The 20,217-nt window shown below is 43.5% G+C and overlaps 1 protein-coding gene across 11 annotated transcripts in view; it reads right to left on the minus strand.

Moving 5' to 3' along the window:
• Positions 1-13,158, minus strand: part of LOC147154002 (membrane-associated guanylate kinase, WW and PDZ domain-containing protein 1-like) — an 80,582-nt gene extending 67,424 nt beyond the window's left edge. For all 11 annotated transcript variants that reach the window (XM_086039199.1, XM_086039190.1, XM_086039155.1 and 8 more), the window contains exon 1: positions 12,402-13,158. In XM_086039199.1, the coding sequence (XP_085895325.1) occupies positions 12,402-12,699 (298 nt within the window). In that variant the 5' untranslated portion in view covers positions 12,700-13,158. The remainder of the gene's footprint in view (positions 1-12,401) is intronic.
• Positions 13,159-20,217: the final 7,059 nt, after the last annotated feature.

Raw genomic sequence — 20,217 nt, forward strand, 5'->3', positions numbered from 1 at the left:
GGCTTCCGGTTTCAGTGCACACGCACACACTGGCAGTACTTACAAATGCAGCACATAGCCAGCATTTATTTCAAAGGCAATGTCATCAATAAAGCGCAACACCCTGTCAGCCGAAAAAAAAAAAACTATCAGCACCCTTAGTTATGACGACAATAACAAATGGCCACGGAAACAAACGAGTGCATCGTGCTCGGAGGAAACGAAAAACATGGACACACTTCAGAGGCAAAATCACAAAGGGACGTTTCTCCCGCAAAACGGTTCAAAACACAGTCGAGCGTTAATCACTTCATCTCTACATCGCTGCCTCGGCTCACACGGACGAAGTGCTCCAGCTTCGATGTGACATCAACCACCACATTACTACTGAGCACACACACACTTTCCCCTCGCATGTGGATATGATGGACCGATGACAACACGATTTGAAACAAATGAAGGCAGGCGCCGAGGTAAAATGTAGCAGGAGTTCAGTAAGGGTGATTAAAAAAAAAAAAAAAAAAAGGTCAGAGTTCCCCCAGCAAAATGTGTCATTTTGTCAAAGTTGCGCCCGAAAAGTATCTCAACCTTCACAGGCAACAACATTCCGTGATGCCTCCAGATAAGAGTTTCATTCATTCCGGTACACTCGAACCCAGTAATCATTCCCCCCCCCCCACCCCCCACCCCTGACATGAATAAAGATTATTAGCCATTAATACATTCCAAAAAGCCTCTATAGTCAGCTGTGCCAGCCATCTTAAGACAAGAACATGAACAGTGTTCCCTCACTTTTCGCAGGTGATAACTTAAGTTCAATGAACCCCTGCAATAGGTGACTTTATGCAAGTAGAGGTTGACCTTTTTTTATTTTTTATTTATGCCTGTATTAAGCCATTACGAAACCCCAACACCCCAGTCCCACGGTTTCCACCCTACTTTTTACGCAAAAAAATATACTGGCACTGTAAATCTTTGTACTTCCAGCGGAAGGTCTTCTAAAAGGTGACCCAAAAATACGGGAATTTTGAATGCATTCGTACAGGAGGATGTATTTAAGAAAAAAAAATAAAAGAAGAGAAAATTCCATCATTGTGTCTTATATGGCATGTATTAAGGTTTCAATTACTATGAATTATCCATCACTCTCCTTTTGATTGAATTGTTGAAAAGTTCCCATTTTTCCGTGTCACTTTGTCTTCGTCTCGATGAAGAGTCCAAGATGAAGAACAAAAAGAAGACGACAAAAAAGATGAACGAGAAGGATCGCTACAATGCAACGCAGGATCCTGGTTTAGGCAAGCCATTTTAAACCAAAAGGAAAAACTTTAACGTAGTTATTTAGCAGATGTTTCGCCGTCTTTGTGGGCGGTCGGAGGCAAAGCAAGCTCCACTCAGGTTCATTCCTCAACATAGCCTACAATTTGGGACTTTCTGAATAAACGAACGGCACATTTGGACAACGTTCTGAGCTTGCGAACGGTCTGAGTGAAACAGTGCGCTCGCACACTCATTTGGGGGGCCGCGAGCTCCAATGTTCATGGTCTCGTTTTTTGTGTAACACAAATGTACCTTCAAAAGAAATGGACATTTTTAGACTGGTCCGTCAAAAGAGAAAGACAAATAGCAAGGAAATCAGCGAAATAGCGAGGTATACCCACAATGGCTGCAATTTCATGGTCACAAATGAAAACCCGGCGATAGAGTGAAGCCACAATAACCAAACTGCGCCGGACAGGAAAAGAGGTACTGGTTTACTTCAACACTGGACCTTGGAGACGAGAGGAAGCGGAATTGTGGATGTAGCCGGTCCCTTTTTAACACCGTGATGATGTTCCAGTGCGATGACAGAGACACACTTCCAAACACAATAAAATAATAAGCCCAGGTGGGAATTATTGCTGAGGAGTCGATTCATTGATACGCTAAGGATCACATTCAATTGTGCCGCTGTGCCTAATTTTGTGGCCAGTGGCTGTATAGCATAGCTTTGTATATTGTGGGAGTCATACATGCAAGGTTAATGTCACAATCATGTGGAGGGAGGGGGGGGAATGTGAATTTCCTCTTTTTCGCATTGTGATAAGCAGAGATGAGAAAGGTGACGACAGGACGGGAGTTTTTTTTTTTTAAAAGCACTTTCAAGGTCTAAAAGCAGGAAGGATGTGAATGTATTGAAGGTAAATATAGTAAAGACCTTGTGGATTGAAAAAAAAGCCTTTCCTGCACAAAATTGATTCTCAGATTTCCTTTCCCGACGGAGGTTGATCATCTGAAGATGCAAACGACGCCTGCCTGTAGGGAAGGTTGGCAGTCCAGGCAGGCTGACAAGCCACAATGATATCTTGAGAACTTGCAGTGATAATGGGTGTTGCCCGTACGTAGAAAACGTACAAATACTGTATCACATGATAAAAAGCATCCTGCTGCTCTAACTTTGGGGCTGGGTGGGGGGAAGGGAAATCATCACACTCACATTGAATGCTTTTATCATTTGACAGTTTTAAAAATACACTTCTCTTCCCTCTTCATTTTCTTCTCTGTGATGATTGTCTGATTATGCCATTTGCACGGATGCGTTATTGCTGAAACTACCACCACAAACAAGTTCATTGGCGCTCCATAATGAGACCAGACAGCCAGAAAATAATAAAACACTGTTTTCTCTTCTGGGAGTTGAGTAAGATTTTATATCCCTGACAAACGGCTTTATTACGCAAATGATGATGAATAGAAAATCGAGACTACAGGACAAAGCAGGTTTGCATGAGCAAAGTAAATATTTTTGCCATAATAGTGACTCCACTACGGACTCGCCGATAGTCGACATTTACAGTCATTGAGAGCCGCAGTAAAGCTGGAAGACGCACAGCCACTGATTTTATAGGCAGAGACATATGTCACATTGTGGTAGATTTCGCGCGTGTGCACGTTCGTGTACGTGCGTGCGGGGCGCGCGTGTGCATGTGTGCCAACAGGCCGTGGGCGAAATATTAGCTTGTCAGACCCACGCGCTCATGCCAAGAGAGTCTCCGAGCATCGGCGCTTCCATGTTGGATGTTGGAAAGACAACAAATGGAGACTGCTCACCTTGATGTGACATCACAGAAATGTCTTATGGGTGTCATGCAAATGTGCACACACCGCTGTTTACATGCGACACATCAGTCGCCCCTTGAATGTGCACGTGGGCTCGCGCAGCTAATTGTTCTACAAAATGACCCGTCTTCACCGTGGCTGACACAAGCCGCAACTGCCGTGCATTGTGTGAAGACTTTGTGAATGAGAATGTCCGACGAGGAAGCAAGCTCGCTTTAAAACAGCTTTGATACGGACAATGCCACAAGATGAGATAAATTGTACACGACGGCAACATAAGTCGCAGTTCGAATATTACCAGTGCACTCGGAAAAAAATGTACTCAAATAATAATTCCATCAAATTTTACATTGAAAATGTAACTAAATAATAAAGTTTAAAAACTAACAGGTTACATGTAAATGTAGTTATTAACAAGTAAAATGCAACTGAACTGTGCTCAGGCAGTGATTCTTTAGCAGACCACTAGAGGGAGACTGTGTAGCGCACTTTGAGAGTCATTGGTGTGTAATCAATCTTTTTCAGACTGAGAGCTACTTCTTGAACAATGTGCCAGGCATAAATAATGTTTATGAGTGCATGGAGTTTTTTTGTTGTCTTTTTTGGGGGGGAAGTGGGGGGCGGACCGATGGAATGCAAGGACGGAAGCGCTTTACAAGGATGAGGACGGACGGGGTCGGAGGACGATCATTTTTTTATGAATACGGACAGAGTGACGAGGACGGAAGAGTACCCAGGTGGCGGACGGAGGACGGACCGGCAAAAAAAAAAAAGGGTCCGTGCAGCTTTGCCCATTGCATAAACCAGAACCATGCAGCAAACCCCCAAGTCTTCGCTGCCACTGTTACCGCGCTGCAACAATGATTGAAGGCAGCACGATGTCACAGTTGTTCGCACTTCCCACAAAGAAGATGGAGCGGAGCGCGAGACCTCTGCAGAGATTTGCAAAGGAAGGGCAAACTTGCTGCACCCCCACTACGTAGAGAAAATGGAAAAAATAAGCCCTGACATCTTTGCGCTGTCCAGCTAACAAAGACAGACAGTTAAGAGCGAATATCCAACCGGGGAGGGGGTTCGGAAGTCAGGATGTTTGCGGTCAGCGGCGTCAAGCCATTTTCAACACCTGTCCAAAGCTGTCCATCCGCCGGCGTGATGCTGAGGAGGCGGAACGTTCTGAGGATGAGCTGAAAAATTGTGCTGCTGCTTCCTAACTTTTGGTTCCACCGTGTGGCTGCTTTTAGATGAGACGTGAAGTACAAAGTCCTGACTGGTGAGTTATTATTGTTGTCGATTGGTCAACTGAAGTTGACTTCATCAAAAATAATGCCTAGATGCTGCATATGTGTTTTTTTTTTTTTTTTAAAGGCTATCCTATTAGTTATATCGCAATGCCCTCTTATTATTCCCCCGTCCTCTAGAAAGTCAACATCACACAAAAAAGGAAGGCCCCACAAACACATTTCATGGGGAAATGAACATTTTCTTACTCATCAGGCTACTTTCTGGATCTACTGTAGTATTTTGCTCAAATTAAATCAATGTTGGACTGAAATTGTGACATCTGTAACATGACTTGATGCCTCCCCACGCAAGACGTATCCGTTCAGATTAGCGTAGCGAGGACATTAGCGTCGGCATGTCAGATGATAGTACATAAAGCGGTTGGAACGCTAGTAAAGGGGATTGGGTCAGGTCAGCCTCTCAACGGCTTACGAGCAACCTGAATCTCTCCAGATTGACACAGTAGCCAAGGAGTGGATGGGAGAGAGATCAGCCGAGAAATCCGCACGGGATCATCCGCTAACCTTTCTACTTAATTATTTCTAATCGAGAAAATATTCCAATGCGTGGCCGCACTTTATGCGATCAACAATCGCATACACGTAAATACTTGGCGTCAATGAGAAAGTCCTTTGTGCAGCGGCTTCTAAAATCCGTCGTGATGACAGGGGACCACTGGCAAACGTTAGGCCGACACTACATTCTATTTACATCCGAAAGAAGATGTAATTAGTGCCTGAATAAATAACAGCAGCAAAGAAATGGGACCTGAAAAAGAAGTGATTCATGTGAAAGAAAATGCGTGTAATGGCGCGTAATCCTTTCCAGATGTGTGAAACCAGGAGTAGCACAGCTTAAATGTCAATTTATCCCCACTACACAGAACACTCTTACACTGTTGATGCTTGATTGCCGGTGTGACTTAGTCGAAGCGTGGGTGTGTGGGTGTGGGTGTGTGTGCGTGGGTGTGCACGCGTGCATACACACACACACGCGCACGTGGGTAACTGCAGATTCAGAAAGAGAAGCGATGGCACTCGACTGCATCGTTCTTCCCATTTCTTTGTGCATCGGGCCACATCCCTTTTGAGTTTTGTCGGATTAACTCTCAAAACATCAGTCATGTCATTCGTTTTTCATTTGAGTCTTACTAAGACACAGCCTACGGCATGATGTCATGTGCATCACTGGCACGTTCAAAGGTCTCAGGGGAACAGAAGAAGATGTTCTTTTATGCTTGACAACACGTCATAATATTTGGCAATCGATATCGATTTCTCAGAAATCAACAAGTTACAGTGGAGGCAAATCTTTAACAATCATGGGCCTTATGTTTGTGCCCGGAGCAAGTCTAGCGCAAAGTGCAGTCTCGCGGTGCGCATGGGCGGACTTTTCTTTCTTTTGCTATTTTTGTCGACGAGCACAGATGGAAAAAAGACATTTGCGCTCCTATGAGAGTGAACACAGCCGAGCCGTTTTCCCGAGCAATGGAAGCGGCTCCCCTCGTTCCCTTTAAATTGGCAGAAGTCGCCGACTCGCTGGAGTCCGCGCAAAGTCCGTTTCAAAGAAATGGATGATGTGAAGTGGGCCGCTGTGAAGCGGGCCTTCGGAAAACCGCCTTCCAAAGATGCTGGTAATAAGTAGCTCATTGAATCCATTTCTACAATGATTTCAAGCTTTCGATGCGCGCTGATGTCATATTTATGAATGAAATACAATGACAACCACATAACGCATAATGCATCAGCGGAGCGCACAATCAGTCTGCCTGCGCCCCAATCAAATCCACCAAAATCGTGTTACACCACCCGCGCCGCAACTTAGACCTGCCACGACCCGGTCTAACGTTTAGTCTACTTTAAGCCACTAAATTGTCAAGTGCGCCGGGGGCCTAGAAAGGCTGTCTGCCAAATTCCCAAACGCGGGCATCTGGACTTGCCCCGCCACGACATGCACGCGTGCCAGTTTTTACGCGGAGCGCACATGCGCCATCTTCAAAAATAGAGCCCCATAATTACAGTATGTTTGAACCCTGTGATACCTCCCAGCCAATCAGAAAAGACGACTACTGCCAATAACGAAATAGTGTATAACACGTTGCAACACGTCAACCCAAAAAATGTCTTTACAATAATTTGTCATATGCAGCCCTGCTAGTCAAAACTTGATATTCTGATTAATATTGTGTTTGTGGAATACGATTTAAGCATTAGAATCCACCTGTTTTTATCCATCTCAGGGAGCGGCCATTTTGTCACCTGCTGTCGACTGAAAATGACATCGCAGTTGCTCAGGTAACAACCAATCATGGCTCGGCTTCAGAAAACAGCTGAGCCTTTCAAGGGGAAGTCAAGTCAAAACATTTCTTTACATGGATGAAAATGACGAAACAAAGAAGATATTCTACAAGAGAAGGCAAAGTGTCTACAAGTCTTGCTTGAAGATTGAAGAAAATTGGGAAAAGGAAGAGCTTCCTATCAGGAGGAAGAGCAGCGGCTACGTCAAATGTCAAGCAATCGACAACCCTGTTAAGTACACGCTAACGCTGTCAGTTGTACACAATCAAGTTAGACAAATTGTTCCTATTTAAAAAGTGAGTGACTCACTTGCATTCTGGAAGAAGAACATCACGGATTGTCTGTGTCTGTAATGCTCTCAAATGCTCACCGTGTGTCTGAGCTGCACACGAGCCAACTATTTCGTCGAACTGCGCGGCTTCCTCGTGGCCAAGCGTAAAGCATAATGTGCATTGGCGAATGCTTGTCATCAACTAATAAAAGTGCACGAGCCGTTTGCCCAACACAGACGTTGAGAGCCTCCAAACACAGGTTATCGTTCGAAACTCTGAGGATGCCTTGCTCAAGATCAAGCCAGCAGATGAGGACCCCTCCCAACAACTCGACGCAATTAGTTTCTGATGCCTGCATCTGGTTAGGAAGCCCCGAAGGGCTCGGTATTGTGATCGTGCCTCAGAAACATCACAACGAGACATTTTGGGAAGAAAAGACCAAAGAACTGCACTCAAAGCTTTTCTTGATTGAAAGGACATTAAACAGCTGCCAAGTTGTTCTCAAAGTGCCCGCTGCTTTCCAAAAAGTTGTCATTGCCTTTATTTTATTTGACATTTGCTTTTATTAGTCGTGACTGGCACATTCACAAAACGTGCCTTATGCTTTTATGCCATCTCAGCGGCGAACACGGCAAGCACGCGTTAGCTACGTAGCACGCGCGGCTGCGGGCGGCATCGCCGCATCCTCGTCCGCTCGCTGGTCTGCCTGACTTTGTTTGAGCGCACGGTGGCAGGCAGCGATCGTTTGTTTTACCAGTTAAGGACAAAGGCTTTCAGGGGACTGTCAAAGCAGCTGAACGCAACTGATTATTTATCCAATAGCTGAGTGCATGTCAGATTCCATTTATTGAACCAACGGGGATTCGAACCTGGATTGTAAAATATCAAACTGCATCATCACAATCTATGAGAGCGACAATGCGCTGTCAAAAGCATTTGGTCACATTTGATGAAGAGCCCGGCCAGCATGTAATTAACTCATGTCTTAATTATGTCTCTGTCGTAAGGTTGTGAACACTGCTGTGACTGACAATTAGCCTCATGTAGCCTCAGCGGCAACGCTAGACGACAGCAACACACGTATGAAGGCGCCGCTACTAACTACTATAGGCGGGGTTCAAAACCTTTAGTTCTGACTTTTGCCTTCTTTGTTTTCCCTATTCAGGGTGACTGGTAATTGGATGAAGTTTTGCCATAGGTTTTTATGGACGGATGCCATTCCTGACGAGCTAGCTTCCGCGTTGCTGTGTGCTTGGTCTGAGTGGTTTATGTGCTGAAAACATGAAAGTGGAAGTCAACCCAAACATTTCTTTTTTCAAAAATATCTTCTAAGCAGGCCCACTAGTTGAAACTTAATAATAAACGTAATTATTAATATTGCGTTTGTCAAATATGAGTTTTTTTTAAGCAGCAAAATCAACACGTTTCTGTCCATGTCAGGGGGAGGCCATTTTGTCACTTCTGTCGACTGAAAATGACATCGCAGTTGCTCAGGGCTCAGGTAACGACCAATCACAGCTGACCTGTTTTCCGCAGCTGAGCCATGATTGGTCGTTAGCTGAGCCCTCAGCGATTATGACGTCATTTTCATTTTCAAAAGGTTAAATAAATGCCGATTGAATATAAACCCAGTAGGGCTATGAGGTCTGCAGTCTTGAATCAATTAATGGAGCGCAGAGTTCATAGCAAACATGGTGAAACAGCATTTAGCTGTTAGACTGTGTACAAATGGAATAAGCTGCCAACATAAGTGAAGTCAGCCCCAAGCGGATCTGCTTTTAAATCTAAGTTCTCCTTAAAACCACTGATGTCCTGCCTAGGGGACATCAAAGACTGGATGTCACTGAATTTCCTAAATTTCAACGAAAAGAAAACAGAACTTATGGTGTTCGGTCCCAGTGGCTCGTCTCCATCCCACCTTGTTGACCTGGGCCCCCTGGCTTCATATCTAAAGCCAACAGTCTTAAACTTGGGTTTCCAAATGGACAGTGATCTTAAATTGGAGCAGCAAATCAGCGCTGTTGTAAAGTCGAGCTTTTTTCACCTTAGACAGCCGGCTAAGGTAAAGCCCCTCCTTTCCCATCAGCACTTACAAACAGTCATCCATGCACGCCTTTCTTACATCTCGGCTAGATGACTGCCACGCACTTTATTTTGGAGTCAGCCAGTCCTCCCTCAAGCGTCTCCAGCTGGTCCAAAATGCTGCTGCCCGCCTACTAAGTGGAGCTCGGAAGACGGAGCACATAACAGCAATTGTGGCCTCCCTTCACTGGCTCCCAGTGCATTTCAGGGTTCCATTTAAGATTCTCCTATTTGTCTTGAAATCATTAACTGGCCTGGCCCCGGCGTACCTCTCCGAGCTCCTCCACTCCTACGCGTGCACCTTCCCGCAGCCTCAGGTCCGCGGACCAGGCGCCGCTGGAGGTGCCGAGGACCAAGCGGAGCCTCGGGGGGGGGGGGAGCGAGCCTTTTCTGTCGCTGGTCCTTCCCTCTGGAATGAGCTCCCATTGGTTGTTAGGCAAGCCCCCTCTCTGTCCATTTTTAAAAGCCGGTTTCTTTTCTCTGGCTTTTGATCAGACCTGAAATTTTCGGCTCTTCTCCAGGTGTCAATTGTGATTTGTGTTAATTTATCGGCTTTATTTGTTTGTATATTTTTTTTATTTATATCTTATATAGTATTTATATCTATATGTATTAATACATGTATCACAGCCTTTTATTGTTTTTGTTGTATTTATCGTATTGTTTGTAAAGTGCTTTGTTACAGATCTAGCTGTTATGAAATGCGCAGTATAAATATAATTGTTATGTATTGTATTGTATTATCCTGCATGTTCTTTTAGTCATTTGGGGAATCTTCTTTTTATTTATCTACTTGGCTTTTAAAGTCTTTGATTACTTTCTTTGTAGAAGCTTTCAAATGTTGTACTTTTCCTTGTTGGAAGCGCATGGAGTTACCTTGTGCATGAAGAAATGTGCTCTTTAAATAAAGCCTTGCCTATATTGTCTCCCCCTTCCACTTCATTTTACTGTAGTCGGCAGGCATTCTTAACACGTTTGGTCGACTCAATTTTTACCCCAATGACACCAACCCCAACTTTGGAACATTCATTTCAAAGAACAACCTTCAGCACAGCAACATCATCTGATAAGAAGAAGAAAGTAAAGGATGAACCTTTGAACTCTTCACTGGCTTCAGCCGATGATAAAAGAGCAGGTAGGTCAAAGTCCACAATTTCTGAATGTACCAGAAAGCCATGAACCCATTCGACACTCGCATGAGTGTGTGTAAACAACACGCATTCTGTAGACGCTGGGATTGAAACGCAAACTCAAACAAAGTTGAACAAAAGTCACGTTGTCACTCCTTTGTGACAACAAACATTTGGCATCCCATTGATCCCTTCCCAATGCCAAGTCTTGTTTACAGAGAGATAAGTAAAGTCCAGAGTAGATACTGTGGCGAGGGTAACATTTCCAGCCTATCCCACGGAATGCTCCCACACTCCATTCAGGTGCTCTTCTCCCCGCATTCCACTGTGGGAGCACACCTGCAGGGCTTCCCTCCTTTCAAACATTTTGTCCCATGCACGTTGGCAAGGATGATGGAGCCCGTGTAACATGACCCACGGGCCTGCAGAGCCCCCGCAAGCCCCTCATCAGGTCTGGGATATCACGGATCATGGCACGCAATGGCTTCCAATGCGCAATTAGGCACAATGGAAGAGTTGTGAGGCTGCAAACGAGACCGGAGTTGCACAGCATTTCACTCCTCTAATTAGAGAGAGACCACAACAATCCGCTGATTCATGACTGGACACTCATGAGGAAAAACCACAAGGAGGGATCGGGAAATGCTTTCGGTCTGCAGTTTCGGGGGTCATTTCAAAAGAAAGAAAAATGGGCGCACGTCCGTGCTCATCAAAAGTATGACCATCTCTGTTCCAAAAACAGAAGCTCTTTGGCAAAAGCGACGCAGAGGTGATGCTGAGCGCTCTTCCCGGGGGGGGCCACGACTTTTCACTTCACAGTTCACGCGTTCACAGATGGGCATAGTGTACAGTCCAGTCGAAACTAGCCCGAAACTCTTATGTAACCTTGTTAATGATTTCCCCGGAGAGACGGCGAGCTTTATCAGATGTTGTGCTGGCGAGGGTCCTGGCCTGGGTGGGAACCGGGGCGACAGGCTGCCGATGCGTGCGCAAAATGCCTCATGTCCAAATTTCAGAGGGAGGCATCACGGAATGTCCCCGTTTGGTTGAGTTGTAAGAAAAAGACACAAGTGGCAAGAGACCGAGGAAACAAAGAGCTGAAGTTAGCATCTGCATTGCTGTCTCTTACAAAGAGACAGAGAAATGCGGAAGCGGCAGACCGTGGGCGACGGGTCATCCGGCACGCGACGAGCCACGCAGATAAGGACAGCTGCCCAGAACAGGGGCCTGGCCTGGCCGGGCCCGAGCAAACAATACAGCGCCGTTCACTTCCCATCAACGCTAATTGACAGAACAAAGAACAGCAACATCCCGCACTGGCCAGCGTAGACAAAAATAACACGCCATTGTTACAAGTTTGCCTATTTGGCTGACTCACACATTTCATGTGTTTTGGGAGTTGAGCTCGGGCTCTCAAGATGCTGTTTACGCTGCCCTTTTGGCCTCGTGTGTGTTTGACAAACAAGCACGCTGATGTCAGTCTCACTCCATGTCGAACTTGGGGCACTTCCGAGGTGCTGTGGAATGATGAGCAGCACCCCAACTGGATGGATGGATGGATGTTCAACTGCCATAATTTGGCAAAACGAAATAATGAAACCAAGATAAATCTTTTTATTTATTTTTTTATTTTTATTTCCACCATTATGCGACCTATAACCTCCACAACTCAATTGAAATATTTCGTTTAATCCTTCAGAGAGAGGAAGTAAAAATAAACAATTGCGATACTGTGGTCGCATAAGTCTGCACACCCTCTCTTAACTGGGATGTGGCTGTGTTCAGAATAGACCAATCCATTTTTAAAACAAGTTAAATGGGAGTCAACACACACCTGCCAACATTTCAAGGGCCTAGGATTAGTCCCAAATAAAGTTCAAATGTTTGAGTAGGACCATGTTAAGGTTCTGTCTCCAACTGAAGAAAAAACAGCCCGCAAATATGATGTTACCACCACTTGGCTGCTCTGATGGTGTTCTTTTGATGACGAGCAGTTTTGTGTTTGTGCCAAACAAACCTTTTGGAGTTATGGCCAAAAAGCTTAATCACAGTTTCATCGAACCAGAACACATTTTCTCACATGATAGATAGATACCTAAAATAGATTAGATGGATAGATGGATATATGGATGGATAGATAGATAGATAGATAGATGGAGCGATGGAGAGATGGAGTGATGGAGAGATAGAGAGATAGATGGATAGATGGATACTTTATTCATAGGGATCGAAATTCGCTTTAACCGGTGCTGCTGTCTTACCTTGACGCACAGTCTTGAAAATGATGGGACCTTTTGTGCAAGTGATAACGGTTAAAATGTCATAAAGGGGTAATCCGGACACAGGCAGCCCCTCGACCTCCAGTACGAGCTCCCCCTCGTTGAGTTTACCGCCCTGGTAAAGGACGGCATCGTCTCGGACGTGTCCTATGTAGGCAAACTGTCCATGTTCAGCCCCACCTCGCAGCTCCACGTTCAGCTCGCCGCACGCGTCCCGCACAATTACGCACTCGTTGACTTTGGAGATCCACTGGTTCTTCCTTTGGATGACTTTTGACATGGTGACTCGGATCCAAGTTAAATCCCGTAGTGCCGCCGAGAGAGCCACAAGCTTGCTGATGCATAGCCCAGAGGTAGTCCCGACACCTAAAAAAGTTCACAATGTTGGTGGCTCATTCCAAGTTGGGGCGTTTTGACGCGCGTCCCGAGCCAGGCAACGCTGCTGCCATTGCATGATGCCATCCCGACGCTTCAAGCCCATTTGTTGGTTTCCTCTCTTGTTGTTGTTGTTGTTGTTTCCGCTTCTTGAACAACAAACACGCTCTGATTATCCGCGGTGGCATGTAATCCGCTCCACGATTGTCTCCGCTCTTCTCGCATCCTCTACTTTGACTCTTTCTCCATCCACTGCCTACCAGTTCATAGGCTTTTTTTTTTTTTTAAACTTAAAAAGAAGAGTGTTCCTTAGACAGCTGTCAGAGATTGTCCCGGCAGCGCCTTGAAGCAGGTAGCACAAGCGCTAAACATGCAGGATGAGTGGACAGAAGGGCGCACGTGTCCGCCTCCTTGCCTATCAACGCTCCGCCCACCAACTTCCAAACGGATTAGCGACTGACAATGAAACCGACTAAGAGCTTTTGCTTTTTGTTCATACATAATGGAGATGTAGTTTATAGAATGACGGAGAGTGGAGGTTGTTGGATCAAACTCTGTGGGTGTCACACTGTCACATCAAGTGTTCTTACTGTACTTCAGGTGTTGAGTATATGTAATTTTTTTCTGGCGACTTTTTACTTCAGGAGTAGCCTACACTGTAATTTCCACTTCTTACTTTGTTAAAATAGGCTTGTTAGATAACTTTAAATGATTTGCTGGTCAATTACAGGGGCGTGCTGAGTGTGGGGTCACCTGGGAGGCCGTTGGTACGTCAGTCAGCCAAAAATCGTCTGAAAAACGCGCGACGGCCAGTGACGGACTGACGATGTGAGTGACAATTGCACTGACGGATGGAAACCCACTTCCGTCATTCATCAGTCCGTCTATTTCAAAAGATGTCCCGTCATCCGTCAATCTTCAGCAAAACAGGCGTCTGTCAGTCTGACGGAATGCCCGACTCCGACTTTTGTGATATCGCTATTATTGCGATATTTGTTGATATATGTACCCAAAGAAATGACATTTTTATTATCTAATGAAAGAAGTATGCGGCAAAAGAAGCAAGCTCAATGTGCTCTTAGCGAATTCATTGTAATTCGCCGAGATAATGTCCAACTATTAGGCCGCGATGCAGATTCAAGTGGTCAAATTCAGATAAAAGCATACAATTAGTTCCGTAACAAAATTATCGCATGTCTTTGTGATATGCATATTGCATACGCCATTATCGCGATACTGATATTTTTTTTATATATTGTGCAGCCCTAATTTATAAATAAACAGAGGTTTTTTTCATTGTGCCAATTTATCAAAACAGGCACTGTAAATAATTAACCCCCCCAAAAAAATCATTTTTCACTTTTGTACTTAAGTATGTTTCAACATCTGTACTTTTTTACTTTCACTTAAGTAAAGGAAGTGAATCAGTACTCCTTTTTTTGCCAGTCTTTTTCTGCACAAGTATCTATACTTCTACTTAAGTACAGTGTAGTATTTTGCCATCTTTATACACTACAGTCACTGGCTACGTTTACATGGACACATTTATTCGGATTAAATGCCTGATCGGAATAAAAATGCTTCATGTACACACCCCAATCGGAATATTATGACCCGATCAAGCCCATTCCAAGCAAGATTTTATTCCAAACAAGAGAGGTAGTTTATGTCGATTGTCAACCCAATCGGCGTACATGAAAACACATATTCGTTCATACTGTACCTGCATTCACGTTACGTTAAAAAACATGTCATCATTTTTATTCCTCATTCAAAGCTAGCAAGAAAATTACAGTACAATGTATTATCGGTGATTGTGTTTTGTTATTCAACAAACATCCTTTAAATATTTATACTGATTTTAATCCCTCAAGGGGAAATTCCATTTACACTGTGCTGTAAAAATCACTACCCAAGTACACTTCAGTTGTATTTAATTTTGAGTTCAATTTGCATTTCATCTTTTATAACTACAGTATTTGTTTTTGAATATTTATTTGGGTAAAATTCCCATTTAACTTTTATGTGCAATACATTTGAATAGAATTACATACCTGTCAACCTGTACTGAATCTTACGGAAGTTGTAAATGGAGACCTTACATTGCCGATGTTCAAATTAAATGAGGAAATATTTGTACACGTTATCTATACACATTAATATCACAATTGCGTCACTTGATACACTGCATGCGTGCGGGAATGCAAAATAACCGCGCACACATGTACCTGACAATTATAATTCTGCAAAAGTAAATGCAATTTCAAAATGAAGTATAGTTGTCTTGTATGAGTGATGATGATCTAAAGGTACATTTGGAGAATGCGCCCTAGCTGTGGTGTCAGGTGAGTAACACATGCCGCTGTAGGAAAAACAAGAAGCCTGTCAGTGTTTCAGCCGAAGTCGAGAAACGGGGGCTCTGCCACGGTTATGAGGGCAGTGGCCTGAATAGGCATGAACAGTATGAAAGGAAGCGTTCCATCCCATTTCATCTCAATGTTAAGTGCTGAGAGTTCACGGCTCATGGTTCATGAGTGTGCCACTTTTTACCTTCATTGTTTGTCACGATCATCATACTTCACGTTGGATCCTCTTCACCAATCATGTCTCTTTACATTCTCAGAGGAGCAACGGCCTGTGTTTTCCTCACTGTGTTCTTCCTCCTGTGCAATGATCCAACTGCCATCGGAATAATAACGACTGACATGCACAAGTGCTGGATTACCTAGTGCCTGCATTGAAGGTAACAATTAATTCAATTCAGTCCAATTAGTTCTTTCTATGTCAAGGTTCTGGTATTATTAAAGGGGGAGTCAACCGAAACATTTTTTTTTTTCGATGTGCGATGCAGGCCCATGAGTCCAAATACGGCATTCTGGAATATTGTGGAAGATAATTTAAGCAGCAAAATGCACCCACTTTCAGCCATCTCAGGGGGCGGCCATTTTGTTTAACGACCCTGTTTTCTGAGGCTGAGCCATGATTGGCCGTTATCTGAGCCCTGAGCGACGATGTCAATTTTAGTCGACAGAAGTAACAAAATGGCCGCCCCCTGAGCTAGCTAAAAACGTGTGGATTTCTCACATTTCACAAACGCAATATTAATCAGAATGCCATGTTTGGACTAGTGAGCCTGCATCGAACATATTCTGGAAAAAAATATGTTTGGGTCGACTTCCACTTTAAATATGTCTTCAACGGACGTGTCATAACCCACTGGGGATACCACACACAGCATTATAACTGGGTCATATACTGTATATGTGATATGCAATACCAGTTCTGCCATGTCAAAAAGTGAAACTGCATCTGTCGGTTGTTACAGGCTTGATCAGAAGGACCACCAAAACCAGCCATGCAATGTTAAATCAACTTAAATGAACTTTGTCATCGTTTCTATCGAGGATGCTATGTAAGCACCTCTTTAAAGACAGGAGTACATTTTCGATGTTGAGGTCGCACTACAGACTGTAAAAATTTGTCTTCTGTGACCCAGGCTGTTGGTTTTGTAAGAGGTAATAATCTGGCGACCAAATCATCCATCCATCCATCCATTATCGATACCGCTTCTCCTCACAAGGGTCGCGGGGCGTGCTGGAGCCTATCCCAGCTGTCTTCGGGCAGTAGGCGGGGGGACACCCCGAATTGGTTGCCAGCCAATCGCAGGGCACACAGAGACAAACATCCGCACTCACAATCACACCTAGGGACAATTTAGAGAGTCCAATCAATTTACCATGCATGTTTTTGGAATGTGGGAGGAAACCGGAGTGCCCGGAGAAAACCCACGCAGGCATGTGGAGAACATGCAAACTCGGCGACCAAATCAAGTCAAAAATCAATCCAAAAGAGTCAAAAATTAACCAGCAAGATCGATTCGTCAAGTATTGCATGTAACTAAACAGTGAACACCTTGAATGTTTCCTGTAGACTAGAGTGACAATGTAACTATAGGACCAGGTTCTATTTTTGTGAATTTTTGACACTGTGAAAGAGGTATTAATTGATTCACCCTCGCTATGATATACCACTGCAATCGACAATTACAGCAATTGGCATAATGTAGCAATGAATAATTCAACAAAAAAGAAGCATTGCCATGCATCTATGCTTGATTTGTGATACAGCTCTTGCTTGATCGGCTGCACTATGATCGTGCCAGTGGGCATAATGTTGTGGTTGATCGATGTGCATACAATATGCATTGTAGCTAGTAAGTTACTTAGTAAGATGGACAATTGGTTATTTTTACCCAAAGTCAATAGCAGCTCCTCAAAAGGATTAGGCCAGAGACTTCAAGTCAAACATTGCCATTCTTCTCCTATCCTGTTACGCCCTCATGTGGTTGCATTGCAGAATGCAACAGGCTGGATTATGGTTTTCGATGTTACGTTTGTCTCTCATGTTTACCTGCTAAACAGAAGACTGACGAGGAGACTTGGAGTGGAATCATGCTATAACAAGATGATGCAAAATAGATTAGATAGATTAGATGGATTAGAAAAGAAAAAACTGCCCGCAAATATGATGTTACCACCACTTGGCTGCTCTGATGGTGTTCTTTTGATGGTGAGCAGTTTTGTGTTTGTGCCAAACAAACCTTTTGGAGTTATGGCCAAAAAGTTTAATCACAGTTTCATCGAACCAGAACACATTTTATCACATGATGAATAGATAGATGAAATAGATTAGATAGATAGATAGATAGATAGACAGATAGATAGATAGATAGATAGATAGATAGATAGATAGATAGATAGATAGATAGATAGATAGATAGATAGATAGATAGATAGATAGATAGATAGATAGATAGATGGATAGATAGTGCTTGAAACGAGTTTAATAATCAGCATGAGACATACCCAAACATGTACTCGCACACGCGCACACGCTCACAGGTTGAATGTTGCTCTTTTTTTTTTCTTTTTTTTTTTAATCCAATGCTGCACCCTATCGGCCGAACGCGAAGCAGCATTATGCTAAACAAACAGTTTACACGTGCATTTCTTTTCTAAAACCGGAAGAATTATGAGATCTGTGGACAACACCGAGATAACTGTCGCCTGAAGAAGTTTGACAGTTTCTTGGTGTTGCCAGCTGGGATGGCCATTTGCGGGTGTGTGAATCAGCTTTCGTTGTTTGTTTGAGAAAGATAACTCATTCAAGTCCCATTTTCCCGAAAACAGTACTGCTTCACTTCACTCTTATCATGACGGATAACCAAAAAATGTAATTATAATAAACTCAGATGCAGTTACGTATTTTGTGCGTTTGACATGAATCTCTTGGCAACTACCGGTACCTGTTCGAGCTTTGCACTGTGGAATCTATTTCAACACCTTTACCCTCCTCTCTTAAACTCTGTTTTGTGTGAGGTCGAACAAAAATCAGTGTTCACATGTGTTAAGGCCATGAAAACATCTGGGCTCCTAATGACCGAGTGTTCACTTGACGTTATGGCTCCAAGATAACGTATGGTGCTCTTGAGGAAAAAAAAACCACACATGGCAAACAATCTATCTTACCGGAGTTGTACTTTTTCCCATGGCTACCAATCAAATTGCCACACAAGGGGTGTAAGGCCAGACAGCAGTGACGTGAAGGTCTCCCTCGGTAATGTGGGAAATGGCAAGCTGGTTTCTATTTAGCTGCTGGGTCAAAAGTCAGATGTCTAATGTGAGATTGTCCCCAATTGCGGGACAGATAGGGAGAACTCACATTCAAGCTATGATAGCCAATGTGTTCTCTCATACTTGATGAAACACCTTTAAACAAACCACTTGGCAGATTACTTCTCACTCACAAATTTAGTTCCTGCAACTGCACGGAGCAGCTTTTCTCGCTGTTTAGCCTTGTTTGAACTTTAACATGAACACCAATTAGCAAAGGTGGGCATTTTATTCAAATTTTCCGGTATGTTTATCTGCAGCCCAGGTACCCTTCTGCCGTCTGTCTAGCCGCCTTTTTGTCAAGCTGGATCAAAATAGTAATCGCCTATCTGCCGGTCCGTCTATCATATTAAATGCACTTCCGTCAACCTCCTTCTACCTCCCCCCTTCCCCGCTGAGTGAAATGTGAAACCGACGCGGCCGATGTGAAATGGACGCCTCATCGCGGCCGGTCGAAATGATCCCCTTTTAGGACCCAGTATCTGTGAAAAAGACTCACCGCAGCCAATGTGTAATGGAAGCCTCACATCAGTCGTGATCGATGCGTCCCCTTTTAGGATCCCTTAACTGTAATCTTCCGCTGCCAAATAGGCACTTCTGCCTATGCTTAGGCCGCCTTTTATTTTGCCTTTCCCGTCTGTCGTTTTTCACCTACAAAATAGGTGGATATAGACGAATCGGTCCGTTGGTTAGACGGAATGCCCAGCTCCGCCAATGAGCTTGTAGTAGGTCCCAAGTACATGCATGCCTCAGAGTGACAACCTGTAGGCCACCAAAAATAAAAGCTCAAACTGTGGTTGTGCGTTCAAAATCACTTGTTAGCTTTGAAATAAAAAGTAGTGGTGGCACCTGATTAAAACCAAAAATAAAAAATCTGAATACATCTATATGTCCAAAGAATATAAACCCAGCAGGGCACTTCAGATCCAAAGACTCAGGTCAGCCAGTCCAGACCATAGTCCAGACTAAACATGGGGAGGCAGCATTTAGCTGTTATGCTGCAAACAAGTGGAACAAACTGCCAATGGAGATTAAACTTTCACCAAATGTAGACGCTTTTAAACCCAAGTTAAAAACATTTCTGTTTCTATGCATGAAATCTGCACGGTATTTTTTTTTAAATTAATTTATCTTATTTTTAACCATTTTAGTCCAACTAATCTTTGTGATTTTGATTTTTGTAATTCTTAATGTTTTATTTTTCTTCCTGTAATGCTTTTGATTTTTATGTAAAGTACTTTGAACTGTCTTGTGCATGAAATGTGCTCTACAAATAAACTTGCCCTGCCTTGTAAAAAAAAAATTGAAGTTTTGTAATTAGTCAATCCCATTTTACATCAAATCCCGATAAACAATGTTTTTTAGCTCAAATTGATTTTGATTGACAAATTGGCCGCCGCATAAACAGTAACAACCGAATTCTATGTATTTATTTAAATCTGTCACTTTCCGACACGGTACTACATGCACAAAGATAAGAATGCAATTAATGCGATAGCATTAGAAGCAGATTGTTGAGTGGGCTCCAAGTCATACATTTAAATTGGTCACGATCACACTTTTCAAGCACTTAGAATGACTTGGAAAAACATTTATTTTTGTTTTACTTTCTGCTACCTTCCAGAACACTGCGTTAGTGATGTGCTGTAATAAGAGCACAGAGAAAGGTTTCATGTCCCCTGGAGAGCACAAATAAATGTTAGTTTTCAACACATTTTATTGTTCCATCATAAATTGTTACTTACAAGAAA

Source organism: Filicampus tigris, chromosome 1 (assembly GCF_054856515.1).
Source record: "Filicampus tigris isolate MCC_2025a chromosome 1, RoL_Ftig_1.0, whole genome shotgun sequence".
NCBI lineage: Eukaryota > Metazoa > Chordata > Actinopteri > Syngnathiformes > Syngnathidae > Filicampus > Filicampus tigris.